This window comes from Protobothrops mucrosquamatus, unplaced genomic scaffold (assembly GCF_001527695.2).
Source record: "Protobothrops mucrosquamatus isolate PMUCROS unplaced genomic scaffold, P.Mucros_1.0 scaffold835, whole genome shotgun sequence".
NCBI lineage: Eukaryota > Metazoa > Chordata > Lepidosauria > Squamata > Viperidae > Protobothrops > Protobothrops mucrosquamatus.
In genome coordinates this window covers 277,122-293,012 of record NW_015387091.1, presented here as the reverse complement: position 1 = coordinate 293,012, position 15,891 = coordinate 277,122, and the positions used below count along the sequence as shown (strand labels likewise).

General features: G+C 42.2%; 1 protein-coding gene across 1 annotated transcript in view; it reads right to left on the bottom strand.

Moving 5' to 3' along the window:
- Positions 1-13,577, bottom strand: part of FBXO11 (F-box protein 11) — a 39,545-nt gene extending 25,968 nt beyond the window's left edge. Inside the window, exons 1-4 of the mRNA XM_015818975.1 lie at positions 13,455-13,577; positions 12,520-12,601; positions 2,529-2,673; positions 1,118-1,247 (exon numbers count right to left, since the gene is read on the bottom strand). Coding sequence (XP_015674461.1) covers positions 1,118-1,247; positions 2,529-2,673; positions 12,520-12,601; positions 13,455-13,562 — 465 coding nt within the window. The 5' untranslated portion in view covers positions 13,563-13,577. The remainder of the gene's footprint in view (positions 1-1,117; positions 1,248-2,528; positions 2,674-12,519; positions 12,602-13,454) is intronic.
- Between the last annotated feature and the right edge of the window lie 2,314 nt (positions 13,578-15,891).

Sequence of the window (15,891 nt, the reverse complement as noted above, 5' to 3'; positions counted from 1 at the left end):
ACTGGCCTAGGGGTATTTTAAAGGGGTTTTAAATTAAATTTTTAGTAGGAGCAGCCAAATCTGAATAGTTATTTTTAAATCTTTTTAAATTTTGTATTGTACTGTACTATTGTTTTAAACTGGCTGTAAGCCGCCCTGAGTCCTCCGGGAGAAGGGCGGGGTATAAATTTAATAAAATCAAAATCAAAAATCAAATCAAAAATGAGGAAGACTATGAATAAAAGAGACTATGAATAAAATTATTTTCTAAGAATTCTCAACCTGTTGAATTAGTCATATTAATTACTATTCTTGATTTACCTTTTCTTGATTTCACAAATTATGTGACAATAGAATCTATGTGTGCTGAGTATCAAACCTTCTCATTTTAGTAATCACTTTTGACTTAAATTCTTGAGTTCTCACTCAATGTTATTTATACTTTATTAGTATTACAAGTAGTCCTTATTTACAGATTGCCTCATTTAACGACCATTCACAGTTGTGATGGTGATGAAAAAGTAATTTTATGAGCAATCCTCGCATTTATGACCTTTGCAGGTCTGCAAAGCAAAGGAAAGCTGAAGTAAGGTCCGAAGTACAGTTGTGGATTTAGTTAGTTATTACTTTGCTGAATAAAATGTTTCTGGAACCAAATATGGTCCCTAAGACTACCTGTATACTACAATATTGACATACATTTGGTTTTGTTTTTTAAAAAAAACACCTAATTGTCTTTTATTTAATATCCTTTGATCAGTTCCCTTCCCTAGTTTTTAAGTTTTTCTATTAATATGCTCCCAATAGAACTTTATTCTCAAAATAAAAGGCACCCTTTTCATTGCAGTTCAGCCCAAAGAACTGTATATTAAATGCACCAAATAACATCTCAAGAATTATATTTCATCAGCGTAGAAATGAGGAACTTAAATGTAATGATTTGAGAATATAAAACTGAACCAGGGACTTAGGAAATGAAGCTATCATGGTAGTAGAGCAACTCAAGATCTCAAAACTATGAACTGATTGAAAGATAGCAGATGAATAAATGTGAGTATCCCTACTCTTGACTATTCTTCAGCATTTCATTCATTGTAAACATGCAACATAAATAAGGTTTTAAAAAACATATATATACCAGTTGCTGAAAGCTTTCTTTCCATGGATTTGGATGTTCATATTCTTCTGGATTTATTTGATAAAATTTACCAGGTTCAGGATGCATCATTGGACGTGTATATTCAAATACTTCCATGTATAATCGCTTCCTGAATAAAGACATTATGAATAGAAAATTGCAAATAAATTTTAAGAGAACACAGATATAAATTATACAGATAAAAATTATATGAAATCATAATCATTAAGAGTAATTTTTAATATAAATTTCTTTGAATACAAGGGCAAACATGAACAAGGAATTAAGGTTATAGGTCTATAAAAGCATTTGGCTGAACAGAAATTGTTTATCAACTCTTTTTTTCTCTTTTTCCTTCACAAATTAATCCTCTTGTTCTACTAAAGATCCTTGTATAAAAGCAAGATGTACTGCCTTTTTCCTGGAATTTTACATGGAAAATTAAATCAAGCAACTGCTGAGCAGCATTCATAGAACTACATGATGGTTTATGAAAGAATGCATTCTGCAAATACAGATATATATTACTCCTGTTATGAAATAGTCCTTCCTTGAATCAATGTCTGAAGAGGTGAAAGAACTTCCACATTTTAGCATTGATTCATGATTTATTCTGTGTTCAAGATCATTAACTTTTAAAGCTAGAGCTTTTTTATTTTAGGTGCTAGCTAAAATCAAGTTTTTGATGACATATGAACTGCCTTTTTAGATGTATAGTGTTATTTACAGTCCTCTAAATATTTTTATTATTGTTTTGCTTTGATAGCTTTTTGTTTTGTTTTATTTTTTTTCTTGTGGCTGATTTTTTTTCTATTTTACAAATCTTTTGTTTGTATTTGTTTAAAAACAACATTCAAAAACTATGTTAAATACAGTCCTTACACCTCAGCAGGTGGCAGCATCTGGCTAATCTTATTTAGGCTTGGAAACCAAGTAGGACTGTAAAGCTTTAGGAATGTTTCCCTAAAGTCATTAGTAGTAAAATTTAACTTAAGGGGTTTACTTAAGAGTTAGTATTAAATATATACTGATATGGAGATAATCGGAACATTATTAGCATACTTTTACAATGGTGGAAATAAAATTAGAGAAAGCAAAAATCCTATTGACTATGGAGAATTCAGAAATCTTTTCTGGATTTTTCAACAGCATTTCCACAATTCTGAGTGTACAAATAGGTTTCTATTAAAAAATAGCAAAATTTCCGTGATCAGCCAAATTAGACTGACAGGATGCATTAAAGAAAAGTAGGCATACAGTTTGAAGCATGTGCCAAACAAATTTCTTGCAAGTCAAATATCTGTTTCCATTCAAGGTAATAGGAACAACTAAGTAGGAATTCATTTTTTCTTATGGTGCTTGATAACATGTAGCATATTTCAGAATAATTAAGAATTATCTTTTCACTTACCACAAAATTGGATCATTAGCTAGCTCACTGAAGCGTTTACATACACACGCTGCTCTACAAAGATCTTGCTCCAGCAAGTATGAAAAGATTTTCAGAACCACTTCATCAGGTAATTTTTCTTGAAGATACTGTTCTGCAGGTGCTGCTATTAAAATACAAAATAACAGGATTGAATTGTCTGGATTATTTTTATCAAGAAAGATCATGGACATCTTGTATCTTTCTTATATTCATGATCTGACTGAAAAAGATGTTATTAGAAGAAGCAGCTTGTAGGTTACTTACCAAAGCATAAAACCTAGGTATGCTGACAGATTTTGGATAAATTACAACAAACCACCAAGCTTAGCAATCAATATGGACAGGCAGTGAACAACATTAAATTTCTGAATTTTTTTTTAATTCTCCTGATACTTGCACAATGTAGACAGAAATCACTCAAAGATTTGGATATCTCTTAATTTCAAGTAAGGAGCCATGAAAGCAGGCAAGCTCATATTCCAAAATCCAGTCTTCGCATTCCTGAATAATTCATAACAGTCGAGATATACATGGCCGGTGGAGATCTTCCAGTCTTTCTGCGATAGGAGAAATTAGCTTCTACATTAACTCCCAATTTAGTGAATAACTAAACAGCAGACTTCTATACAAAGGGGACAATATGTAAGCAAAACCTTATCATACAAAAGTTGAACCAAAGTTGGTAGATGGCCAACTTTGCTGATGCAGAACAAAAGAATACTCAAAATAGCTTTGCTTGCAGCATGGTATTGTATGAGGGGAGAGCTTCTAAAGACATAGCACTCAGGACCAGTGTAAGTTCAGCTGTCTGGATGATAGGAAAATATAGGAAGAGGAGGGGATAAAAAGTTCTCCATTACAACGCCCAGACGTTCCTAAAAGAATTCCTCATTCCAAATGGAATGTCCTCCTCAAAGACCTTCTTCTAATGTAATGGGTTTATATATTTTATTCCTTTTGCTCGAGCTGCTTAAATACAATAAAAATAATAAATGAGGGCCCATTGGTACAACTGCAATGGGAAGAAAGGGCACATTAAGCAACAAACAAAGAACATGTAAGAGATTTTTCCATTTCTTCAAATAAATTTCTTTGTAACACTCAGTCAAAAGATTACAAAGAAAGCAACTACGGTAAATTCTTCATATTTATTTGACATTAATACTTTTCTTTTAAACGGTTTGCTTACAGTTTTGGGAATAAAAAAAATCTCTTTAGTCAATTTACTGTAGGCAGGGTTTATGGGTTTTATTTTTTCCAGTTTTTCTTCCAGGCTATTCTAGTTATTTGCACATATAGCTGGCAATAGGCTGAAAAGGGGGGATGGGTAAGACTCCTGCTGCTACTTAAGCTGCACAGAGGCACTTTGATAGTGAGATGAACAGCACATAAATTTAATAAAATAAATCAACAAACAAATATTAGCATTACTACAAAGATAATGTGCAGATACACATCAACCAAACTAGCACTGTGCTAGACATTTATTCAACAGCACTAGCAATACTTCTGTGCAAAGTGAATTAGTGTACATACATCTTTGCATTATCAACCTGCAAAATAAAGCACCAGGCAACATTCATGAAAATGGATATCTATATCAGGGCTTTTCAACCAGTGGTACGGGTACCACCTGTGGTACATTGGCACCTGGCAGGTGGTACGCGACCATCCTAGCAAAGTGGTAGCGAGGGAGGGGAATGAGCTGAACCGGTGGCAGCACTGCACAAGCCTGAGCAAGAGATGGCTGGAGCTGCAGGGCTGTCAGGGCTCAGCAGAAGCGCCAGGATCAGCGCTTCTTCGGGGCTGTCAGGGCTCAGTGGAAGCGCCAGGATCAGCGCCAGGCTCCAGCTGGAGCTCGGCGCTGATCCTGGCGCTTCTGCTGAGCCCTGAAGAAGCACCAATCAGCTGGAAAGCAGCACTGATCCTGGTGCTTCTGCTGAGCCCAGAAGAAGCGCCGATCAGCTGGAATGTTGCAGCATCTCCAGGGCCTTGTGATGTACATTCAGATGCTTGGCAACTGATTCATATTTTTGACGGTCACAGTGTCCCAGGGTCATGTGAAGTGACCAAAACATGCTACAATCACCCAGCAGACGGGGGGAATAAAAACCAAACACCCCCCACCCCCGCTGGCAATCCTCAACAGAAATGCTCACAATGAAAACCTCGGACAGGAGGAAGAGCGCCGCCGGGTGGGCAGGCAGGTGTCTTGCTCGGCTGTGGCTTGGGGGGCACTTTTTCAGTGCCATTGTAACTTCGAACAGTCACTAAACGAACTGTTGCAAGTCAAGGACTACCTGTACTTTATCACTTTTTCCCTTTTTTTTTTTTTTTTTTTTTTTTTTTGGTCTTCAAGTTTTTGATACCTTGCTAGGCGACTGGTGGTACTCAGATGTTGCCATATCCTAAAAGTGGTACAATGGGTGAAAAGGTTGAAAAGCCCTGGTATACAAAACAGGCTAGCAACATGCAACTGTTAAAATCTTCTGTCAGCTATATTTTAACTGTTTCCTTTCCAACAATTCATCCCCACATAATGTCATTGGTCTAAGCTAATAATAGCAAGAACATGCTGCTGGTTTTTGTTGCAATGTGGCTAAGCTATAATAAATTTGAGGAAACAAGCAGGACCAATCACAAGCCAAGGAATATCAGCTCAACTACAGTGCTTGCAACAGCCTCAAAATGACACCTCTTGAAACAACTAAGTTTTGTCTCATGCTTGAAACAGAATTTTAGAAAAGACAATTCATGCTCAGAACACACAAAAATAGGTGTTTTAAGGTTGGAACATTTCTTTACTATATCTCTATAAGATGAGATTTTTCTACTTCCTTCTAAAACGACTCATAGGATTGTGTTGTTCAGAAGTGCTATCATGTTTCCCCAAAAATAAGACCTATCCCGAAAATAAGACCTAGCTTGATTTTTGAGGTTGGGCCTTATATAAGCCCTACCCCAAAAATAAGCTCTACTTGACACCCCGCCCACTCCGTCCCACCATGTTTTTTGGCAGGCCGGATCGTGTGCCCCCCCCGCCTTGCCTGCTGCCAGTGCTGCCGCTGCAAGGTGGTCTGAATGTTAAGAGAGCCGGGGCCTGAGACAAGCAGAGGCTGCCTCTTTTCTATCCCTGCCCTGGATTGGGGAATCCAGCAGGCAGGCAGGGGTGGGAACTGGCCAGGGCCTCAACTATCAGCTTCTTTCACCCTCATCACGAAGCAGCCTCCAGAGGTGGCCTGCACTGTCCCACAGGCTTTGCCCGCTTTCTCTTCCTCTGCAGAAGGGTGGGAAAGAAATCTGGGCATCCCAAGACGTCTCACTATGAGAGGCGACTCAGGTTTCCCTCATTGGGGGAGGAAGGCTTTGGAAACTGCCTTTTCGCTTACAATAATAATCAATATTGTAATCCGTCCCTTATCCAAGGCGGCCAGCCAGGCATCAAAGCGCTGCCGAAAACAGTGGAGTCTACATGTGCATCTGTGTGCGCGTCTGTGTGCCCATCTGCCTCGCTGTTTTCAGGAGCACTCTGGTGCCTAGCTGGCCGCTTCGGATCAGCTGCAGCACGCCGTGGAGAGGATGGCTGAGGTTTGGGGAATGGACTCTATCCCCCATTCGTAGCGTGGGGCCACTGTTCAATTGCCATGCTGCCCTCAGCTGCCAATGCAGTGGCAGGGAAGGCAGAAGGCAATCCTGCCCACCAGATCAGCCTGGTGGGGGTGGGGTGGGAAACCGAGTGGTGCCAAAAACAGTGCTCGGAGCCTCCAGGAGCTGCAGGGATCCATGCACATCCTTAGCAGTCATCCTGCTGCAACGCGCAGCCTCTCCCTGTAAGCAATCCAGCTCGCCCAACGTCAGGTTGGCTGTCGTGGGAGGCTCGTCCCACATGTGCAGCAGAGCTGGAGGATGGGGATGGGCCACGCCTCCCGCGATGGCCAACCTGACTCTGTGCAAGCCGGATTGCTTCAGGTGCGAGGAGCCTGGCCTAAGGTTTCCATTGCCCAGGTTTCCTGAAGGTGATGGGAACTGCAGCCCACTGCAGCTGAAGAGTTTAGCTGAGCTACAAAGTTGAACGCACCTGTAAAGCAGTGGTGCACCCTGAGCGAGGAAGTGTGAGATTTGAGGGTGCGAGTGTTTGTATTTCTGTGGCTCATGCGCAGAATTCACACCGCGCCTTCCCACTGACTGTCATGATTCCGACAGATGAAACTCTTCAAAAGAACTTATTGTTTACCTTAAAGAATCTATTATTCGAGAAACTAAGTATCGGCACTACATAGTCAAAACCAAAAATTAAATTCCCCTCCCCTGGATACAAAGTATCAAAGCACAATTCCCTCCTCCAATCATAAAGCACATTCCCCAATTAGTTTGAAGCACAGGCTTTCTTCCCAGCTCTCCAGCCCGCCAAAACTCTTATCAACTCTGGGCCCAATGACCTTGGGTTCCCACAGCTGAGTTATTATTGTTATGACTAGCTGGACTCTCATTCCCCCTCCCAGCATCAACTAACTCTAAAAGCAATAGAGAAAAATGGCTGCATTTCCATCTGTTGTCAAAGCAAGAACATCCGATGTTAGCAGCGTTGACATCTGCCCCCCCCCCTTAAAAAAGAACAAATCCTGTAATGCAAACAAAAGCACAGGTTAGGGGTTGCCTCTTCGTTTGTTAGGATGTTTTTTATAGAACCTATTAATGAGTCTGTCAGCTTTTACATCGCTAGATTTCACCCAGGTGGCCTCAGACAACGGATATCCCTTCCATTGCACTAAGTACTGCAATTTCCCTTTAAAAATTCTTGAATCAAGAATACGCTTTACTTCATAGTGAGTCTGTCCTGCCACTATGAGAAGTCCAGGTGCCTTCTTAGGGGGAGGTCTTAAGGTGGAATCCCGAAACGGTTTCAACAGGCTACAATGGAAAACAGGGTGAACTTTCCCTAAGAGCCTGGGAAGTTTTAGTTCTACCATGACTGGGTTAATGATATTTACAATGGGGAACGGTCCTAAGTACTTCGGTCCTAATTTCTTACTAGGTAATTTAAGCCGTAAATATTTGGTGGACAGATAAACCTTTTCCCCAACTTGGAATGACCTTTGAGAAGCCCTTTTTTTAATCTGCCTGTTTTTTATGTCTCGGAAGCCTTTTTCAAAACAGTTTTTGTGGTTTTCCAGACTTCTTCCCACCCCCTCACCCACTGATCAAGAGTTTGGGAGGCAGAGGGTCCTTCAGGATATTCGGGTATTGGGCTGAACTCTTTTCCTGTGGCCACTTTAAAAGGTGTGAAGCCGGTGCTACTGTGAACAGAGCTATTGTAACCCACCTCTGTGAAAGGGAAGAGGTCAGTCCAGTTCGTTTGTTGATAATCCACATAGCATCGAAGATACTGTTCCACCATTGAGTTCGCAGATTCAGCCGCCCCATTGGTAAATGGGTGAAAGGCCGATGATAGTCCTTGAGATGAGCCAATTAGTTTAAGAAAACTCCTCCAACTGTAAACTGCACCCCAATCAGAGATTATTTGTTTTGTAGCGCCATGTAGTCTGAAGATGTGTTTCAGGAACATCTTGGTTAGTCATTGGGCGGACAGGAGCCCTTTGCAGGCAATAAAGTGAGCCTGCTTTGAAAACAGATCTATCACAGTCCAAATGACCGTATTTCCCCTACTTTCAGGTAGGTCTACTATAAAATCCATAGCAATTTCTTCCCATGGTTGAGAAGGATCTGCCACCGGTTGTAATAACCCAGGGGTTTTCCCCAGAATTCTTTTCATGGTGGCACATACAGCACAACTCGAGACATAGTTTTCTATGTCCCGTTTCAACCGCGGCCACCAAAATTGTCGACGGATGAGGTGAAGTGTTTTTAAATATCCAAAGTGCCCAGGCTGTTTTACATCACGGCCGTGACGGAGGACATTAAGGCGGAGGGTCGTGGGCAAGTACAGCTTTCCCCCTTTGTAAGACCAATCATCCCTGCAAGTTAGGGAGATTTGGTTGTCCTTGAACCATTGGTTGGTGAGGAGCTCTCATTTTATTTTCTTTGCCTCAGGGTCATCGGGGTTTGGGGCTCTTGAAGGTGGGACTCTGCGCTGCATGAGTTGAGAAGCAGTTTGTGGAGTGGAAATAATTGCCTCCTTAACCTCTTCATGCTAGCTCTTGTACTGGGGCAGTCTGGATAAAGCATCAGCTAAGAAGTTTTTTTTCCCCCTGGTATGTACTTTAGGGTGAAATTAAACCGGTTAAAGTATTGCGTTCATCGTACTTGTTCTGGGGACAATTTGCGAGGAGTTTTCAGTGCTTCTAGGTTTTTGTGATCAGTCCATACCTCAAAAGGCACCTTGCTCCCTTCTAGATAGTGTCTCCAGTTTAATAGAGCCCATCGGATCGCAAAAGCTTCCTTCTCCCACACAGCCCACCTCCTCTCGCGCTCAGTGAATTTTTTCAAGGTATAGGCGCAGGGTAGTAGGGTCCCATTCTGGTTCTTTTGCAATAACACAGCTCCAACGGCCACATTGCTGCCATTGGCCTGAATCACAAAGGGATTTCCTGGGCTTTAAAACCGGTTCGATCGCAAATAGCCTTTTTAAATTCTCAAAAGCATTTTGACAGTTCATAGTCCATGCTAATGGTTGGCCCGGACATGGCTTTCCTCCCTCCTTGCCTGTTTTCAGTAATTCCATTAGGGGTAAGGCAATTTCAGCAAAGGAGGGGATGAACTGGCGGTAGAAGTTGACGAATCCCAGAAAGCTCTGGAGTTGCTTGCGAGTCTTTGGGGGCTGCCATTCAATTATGGCTTTCACTTTGGTCGGGTCCATTTCAATGCTTTCGCTGGAAATTCTGTAGCCAAGATAATCTAGTCGGGTTGGGTGAAACTCACACTTTGATAGTTTAACATAAAGTTTGGCATTCAACAGTTTCTTTAGCACTTCTCTCATTAGTTTTACGTGGTCAGCCATATTAGTGCTGTATATCAGAATGTCATCAAGATACACCAAAATCCCTTTGTATAAATGGTCATGTAGTACCTGAATGATCAGCTGCATAAAGACAGCTGGAGCCCCCTGTAGTCCAAACGGCATGACTTTAAATTGATAGCTCCCCATGGGACAATTAAAGGCAGTCTTCCACTCATTTCCCTCCTTTATCCTCACCCGGTAATATGCCTGTCTCAAGTCCAACTTAATGAAGACACTCTCCTTTGCCAGGTGAGTTAGTAAAGTCCTTCAGGAGGGGGAGGGGGTATTTGTTTTCCACAATTACAGCATTCAGACCTTTATAATCCACAGAGACGAAGCGACCCGTCTTTTCTTTAAATAACAATGGGGCTCCCATGGCAGAATTGGCCCGCTCAATAAATCCCCTCGTTAGGTTCTTGTCCACATACTGCTGTATCTCCTCCATTTCAAGGGGGGACATAGCGTACATTCTCGGTCGTGGGAGTTTGGCTCCCAATAACAGTTTGACAGAGCAATCATTGGGTCGGTGGGGAGGCAGGGTGTTGCATTCTTTCTCACCAAACGCCTCCACTATGCCCCAGTACTTACTGGGGATGAGTGGCTCGCCTGGTTGAGACAAGGCAGCTATTTGTGCTAGCTCATTGGGTGGGCTAAGTTCTCCTGTAACGTCCATTAAGGGGGGGCTTGGGTCCTATAGATAATCTCATAATCCTCATTCCCTTCTCCCATCAGATAAATGGCTTCCATTTGTCTAACCAGGCTAGCCCTAGGATCATGGCCTCAGTCATTTTCGGAGCCACCATGAAACGAATGAACTCCCAGTGCTCACCTATTTCTAAACATAGGGGTTCAGTCAATTGCGTGATTAAAGTTCCTCCCATTAGGGAGCCATCGGCTTGCTCAAACCTCACGGATTTGGAGAACAGTCTTGCTCGTATGTCCATTTTCAGGGCAAGTGACAAGCTAATAATGCACCGGGAGCATCCAGAGTCCACTAGTACTTTCAAATCTATCACCCCCATGGCTCTTGCTGCTTTGCTGGCGGTTATGGCATCCCCAGTTGCTGTATGACCCCCAATGATCTCAGCGGCTGCTGAAATGGCACCCCCAGCTGCTGCGGGCCTCTCAGTGGTTGCTGCATGCACGGGGCCTGTTGCCACCCCCACTGCTGCTAATCTGCGGGCGGTTGTGGCATCCCCAGTTGTAGGCCCCCGAGGCCCGAGGTCGTTGTTGCTGGATCCCCATCAGTTGCAGGCCCCTCAGCGTTTGCTGCATGTTCGGAGACAGCGGCCAGCCCCACTGCTGCTGCTGTAATCCCAGTGGTTGCTGACCCCCTGGCGGCTGCATCATCCCCGGTTGCTGCAAGGCCCCCATCTGCTGCTGCACATTCGGGAGCTACACTGCCAGCGACTGCTGGCCTCCTATCTGTGGGGGCTGTGACATCCCCCATTGTGTTATGGGCCCTGGGCTGTGTGGCTGGTAAGCACGTCGATCCGGGCTTCGGCTGTCCCAGTGACAGCTCGGGCTCTTATCTCGCCAACAGAGATCTGGGCTTTCGAAGGGGCGACGACTGGAGCTATCTCTCCCCATGGGGCTGGAGGCCATGGTAAGTGGCTTCGAGGATGGGGAAGCTACTTGACCTGCACAGATGGGGCTGGGACTTCCCCTTTGGCATCAGTTGATGGCTGCCTCACCGATCATCATGATCGCTCGCGTATGGAGAACAGGAGGGTTGTTTTCATCTCTAGCTCCTCAAATCTTGCCACCGTCTCCACTGATTGACTACGGACTGCGGACAGGTACTTCCACTCAACCGAGTCCTCGGCAGTAAGTCAATTTCATGGTTCTTCACTGGTCTGGGGAATGCGACTTGCGGGAAGCCCCTCCTTGCAGATTGACCGTTTGCCTTCAAAGCACTTGATTGTGGCAAGGCCGACTCGAGGTGTCTAGAGTCTCCACTGGGCAAGGTCCATCCCGACAGCCAGATCAGCTGTTCTCGCAGCTTGGGTCTTGCCCCCCTCTGAGACTTGAAAAAGTTCCTTCTCCACCGCACTGGCCTGCGCGCCCTCCTCTGAGGTAGCAGCCACTGCCAGGGTGCTGGTTTCAGGCACTCCTTCCTTCTCCATGTTGAGATCTTCCTCGAATCTTTGTTGGTCTATCCCTCAATTCTAGGGACAGTGACTGGGGCTCAGGACTCCAAGATAGGTAAAAATTGGAGGTTTTAGTTTAATTTCATGGTTCCGACAGATGAAACTCTTCAAAAGAACTTTGAGGCATTGTTTACCTTAAAGAATCTTTTATTCGAGAAACAAAGTATCGGCACTACATAGTCGAAACCAAAAACTAAATTTCCCTCCCCTGGATACAAAGTATCAAAGCACAATTCCCTCCTCCAGTCATAAATCACATTCCCCCAATTAGCTTGAAGCGCGGGCTTTCTCCCCAGCCTGCCAAAACTCTATCAACTCTGGGCCCAATGACCTTGGGTTCCCAGGGCTGAGTTATTATTGTTATGACTAGCTGGAATCTCATCCACATTCCCCCTCCCAGCATCAACTAACTCTAAAAGCAATAAAGAAGGCTGCATTTCCATCTGTTGTCAAAGCAAGAACATCCGATGTTAGCAGAGTTGACACTGACATTCAAGGAGACTAATCGTGGTAAATACAAATAATTTTTTTGAAAAATAAAGGGACGGATTACAATATTGATGATGAATGTAAATGAAAAGACGGTTTCCAAAGCCTTCCTCCCCCACCAAGAGAAACCTGAGTCACCTGGGGAGCGCTGGCCAGACTGGGCCTTGTGATGAAAAAAATAAGACATCCCCCAAAAATAAGCCCTAATGGCTCTTTTGGACCAAAAATAAATATAAGATTCAGGCTTATTTTCGGGGAAACACGATATTAACTGCATCTATCAGTTAAAAATCTTTCTCTTCTACCTGGCAAATAGGACTACTTTATCTTATCTGATATTTATTAAAATCAGATTACTTAAAACAGTTATTACCTGATAAATCCTGTAATTTTCCAGATACCCTAGCACGTTTTGCTCGATGGCCGAAGTTTTCTGTAGCTGAAGTAGAAGCACCCTGACAAGAAAAAAAAACATTTTAAGCAGCTCTTCTAGCTACTACCCCTCAAAAGTTACCCAGCCTGATAGTAAGCCCGAGCTTGATTTTTGGGGGTAGGCCTAATATAAGCCCTACTCCAAAACTAAGCCCTAGTTTTGGGGCAAGGCACTCTCCTAAAAATCAAGCTAGGGTGGGGGTAGGGGGGATGAAACTGCCCCACGCGCCCTGCACCCGCTTACCTTACCGGTAGGACCAGCACAGCTAGGCCTCCCACACCCCGACACATGTCGCGACACTACTTGACTTCTGAGACCACTTGCCGCTACTTGTGGCCGGAAGCCATGTGGCGCATTGCACTATTGTCGCTTCTCTTGGCAAGGCGCCTTATGGTGCTTTGGGCAGCTTCTGCTGTTCGCGTGCTTCGGGCTGCTTGCGCAGCGCTTCAGGCTGCTTCTGTTGCTCGCTACAGAAACAGCCCAAAGAGCCACACAGTGTCCTGCCACGAGCAGCAGAAATGGCACAAAGCACCATGCGATGTTCTACCGGGAGGAGCAGCAACGGCACAATGCAAAGAAGTTAGGCAGCGGTGCAACAGGTGTCGGGGTGTGGGAGGCCTGGCTATGTTGGTCCTAAGGTAAGACATTCTCTGAAATTAAGACCTAGTGTCTCTTTTGGAGGCAAAATAAATATAAGACTGGGTCTTAATTTCGGGAAAACACGGTAGATACAGTCAAGCATCCCAACCAGTCTTCATCGATTTTTTTATTGATATTGGTATTCTTACATATGCTCCCTTGACAACTCTCTCTGGACTAGATTATGCCCACAGTATTATTTATCTACTCTAAAAAGCTACATGTTTTTTTAATACCTCCATATTGCTCTTTGCAGGACAAGCTGTTCTTTTAGGTAAAAGAGTTTTTCTGCGAAGTTGGTATGGACTATTTTGTGCACCAGGACCCGATTCTTCTGCAACCATATCTGCAGGTACATCATCATCTACCAAGAAACAAAGAACACATCATAGTTTTTCATACAAAAGTAACTTATTTTATCACAATAGGAAAAAACTTTGTAATTAAATTATAGGAAGTCAAAGCTGGTGTATTAATGCAATTATCAGTCACATGTCCATCACGGTTAAATATTATGCTGCATATCTATATATTTATTTAATATTAGTAAACACAACTGCATTGTATTCATATATTTTAAACTTTTAAAATCCTTATTGTTAACAGCCTTGACTTCTTCTAGAAAAACCAGAAATTCTGAAACAATACAAGGGAATATGTCTGAGTTGTTAAATCAGTGGTGCTCTAACATTTCAATAGCTGAGCAGTTATTTCAAATCCTGCAGCAGTTTAGAATAGAATATACACAGTGATATATCTCAAGTTTACTGATCTAGTGTGTACACTCAAGGGCAATACAAAAGTTAGGAGCACAAGACTTACCTATAGTTAATTCACAAATATATATTAAAACTAAAAGCATCATAGTCTTCTAATCTTTTCTGCAATGTGCAGTGAAACAGATGGCACTCTCAAATTTGCAGGATCCAATCTGGGTTAGTCACCGGGACAAGACATTTAATGAGAGAGAAGTTCCCTGAGGATGGGCACCAGAACGAGTCTGAAAGCTCAGAAGACTAAACCTCTGGTCCTAGTGGCCAACCCAGACTGGATCTTGTGACATTATCCTGGAACACATATATTTGCCTTTATTTGTGCTTCTCAAATTTTTGCAATTATTTGAAACATTAATTTTAATTCAAAAAAGTGCTGAATGTATATTGTACACTTAAGGTTTCAAAAAAGCTGATTACTTTCCATTTGCAATGCTATATGTTGGTTTAAAATGCAACTTATTATTATTTGGTGGACCAGTTTGTATTTCTAAACATAATATCTCCTTTGAATTATGCATCTTTCACTATTAACTACTACAATAATGCTAATATAAAATAAAATAAATTCTATATTTTGAAGTCCAGGACTTGTTACTGATGGGATACACAAAAGGAGAAGTTTATAGTCTTGGTCTGTCTGCTATTCAGAATAAAAAAAGGAAAGCAAAGTCTTCTGACTTGCTAATATAAATCATTGCATCTATTTTCCTAAAGGTAAGAACTCCATTATCATAATGTTACAGCTAGAAAGAAAGCTAAATATTACCAAGCATTTAACTGCATAGTACAGGCATAAAATGGCCGGGTAAAAATACAGGTAGTCCTTGATGTACAATCATAATTGAGCCCAAAATTTTCATTGTAATGCAAAGCAGTTGTTAAGTGAGTCTTGTCCCATTTTACAACATTTTTGCCATACTTGTTAAATGAATCATTGCATTTGTTCAGTGAATCAAGTGGTCTTTAAGTGAATGTGGTTTCCCCCATTGACTTTGCTTGTTAGAAGCCAGCTGGGAACATTACAAATGTCTCCAGGATTTTGCCAGGTGGCAAATGCCCAAATTTTGAACATGTGACTATGGGGATGCTGCAATGATCGGCAGTGTGAAAACTGGTCATAAATCACTTTTTTCAGTGCCATTGCAACTTTGAACGGTGATTAAATAAATTGTTGTAAGTTGAGGACTACCTGAACAATATAATCCACAGTGTAGGGAGTCCCCAACCTATGACTGTAATAGAGCCTGCTGGTTGTAAAATGGATCAGCAACATGAATGACCTGATTATATAATTTTTTTCCCAGCAGTCATTAGTGACTACTAGTTATAAAGTGCTCATCACAGTCATTAAGCAAACACTGCAGTCATTAAGCAAAAATGTTGGAAATACAAATGCAGACTGATTGCCGAGTATCCAGCATGCAGTCATGCAATTGGGGGGGGGGGGGGTTGTGCCGTTGTAAAGTTGGAGCCAGTTTGTAAGATCTGTCCTGTAATCTATAAACCAGGTAGATCTGTCCTAACTTCCAAACATCACTAAGTGGCCTGTTGTAGGTCAAGGACTATCTGTAATATAAACAAAATGTCTACAATAAAAATTATTAAACTAAAACTAAAATAATAACATACATAAATAACATATAAATGAACAAGTAATATCAGAATATGTATCATGTATTTGTAATTAACAGCAACATAGATAGCATCTCCAACTCCATACTCTGTCTATATGTATCAAATGGCTATCCTCCAAACTCAGGATGATGCTGATCACTGCTTTCTCATTCTTTCTCCGGTCCCCATCATCCAGGTCTGCAGGTGGATCAGCAACTATCAACCACAACTCCTCCCTTTGCAGTTACATCTCCATTTTCAGACACCAGGAGAGGTAGTTTGT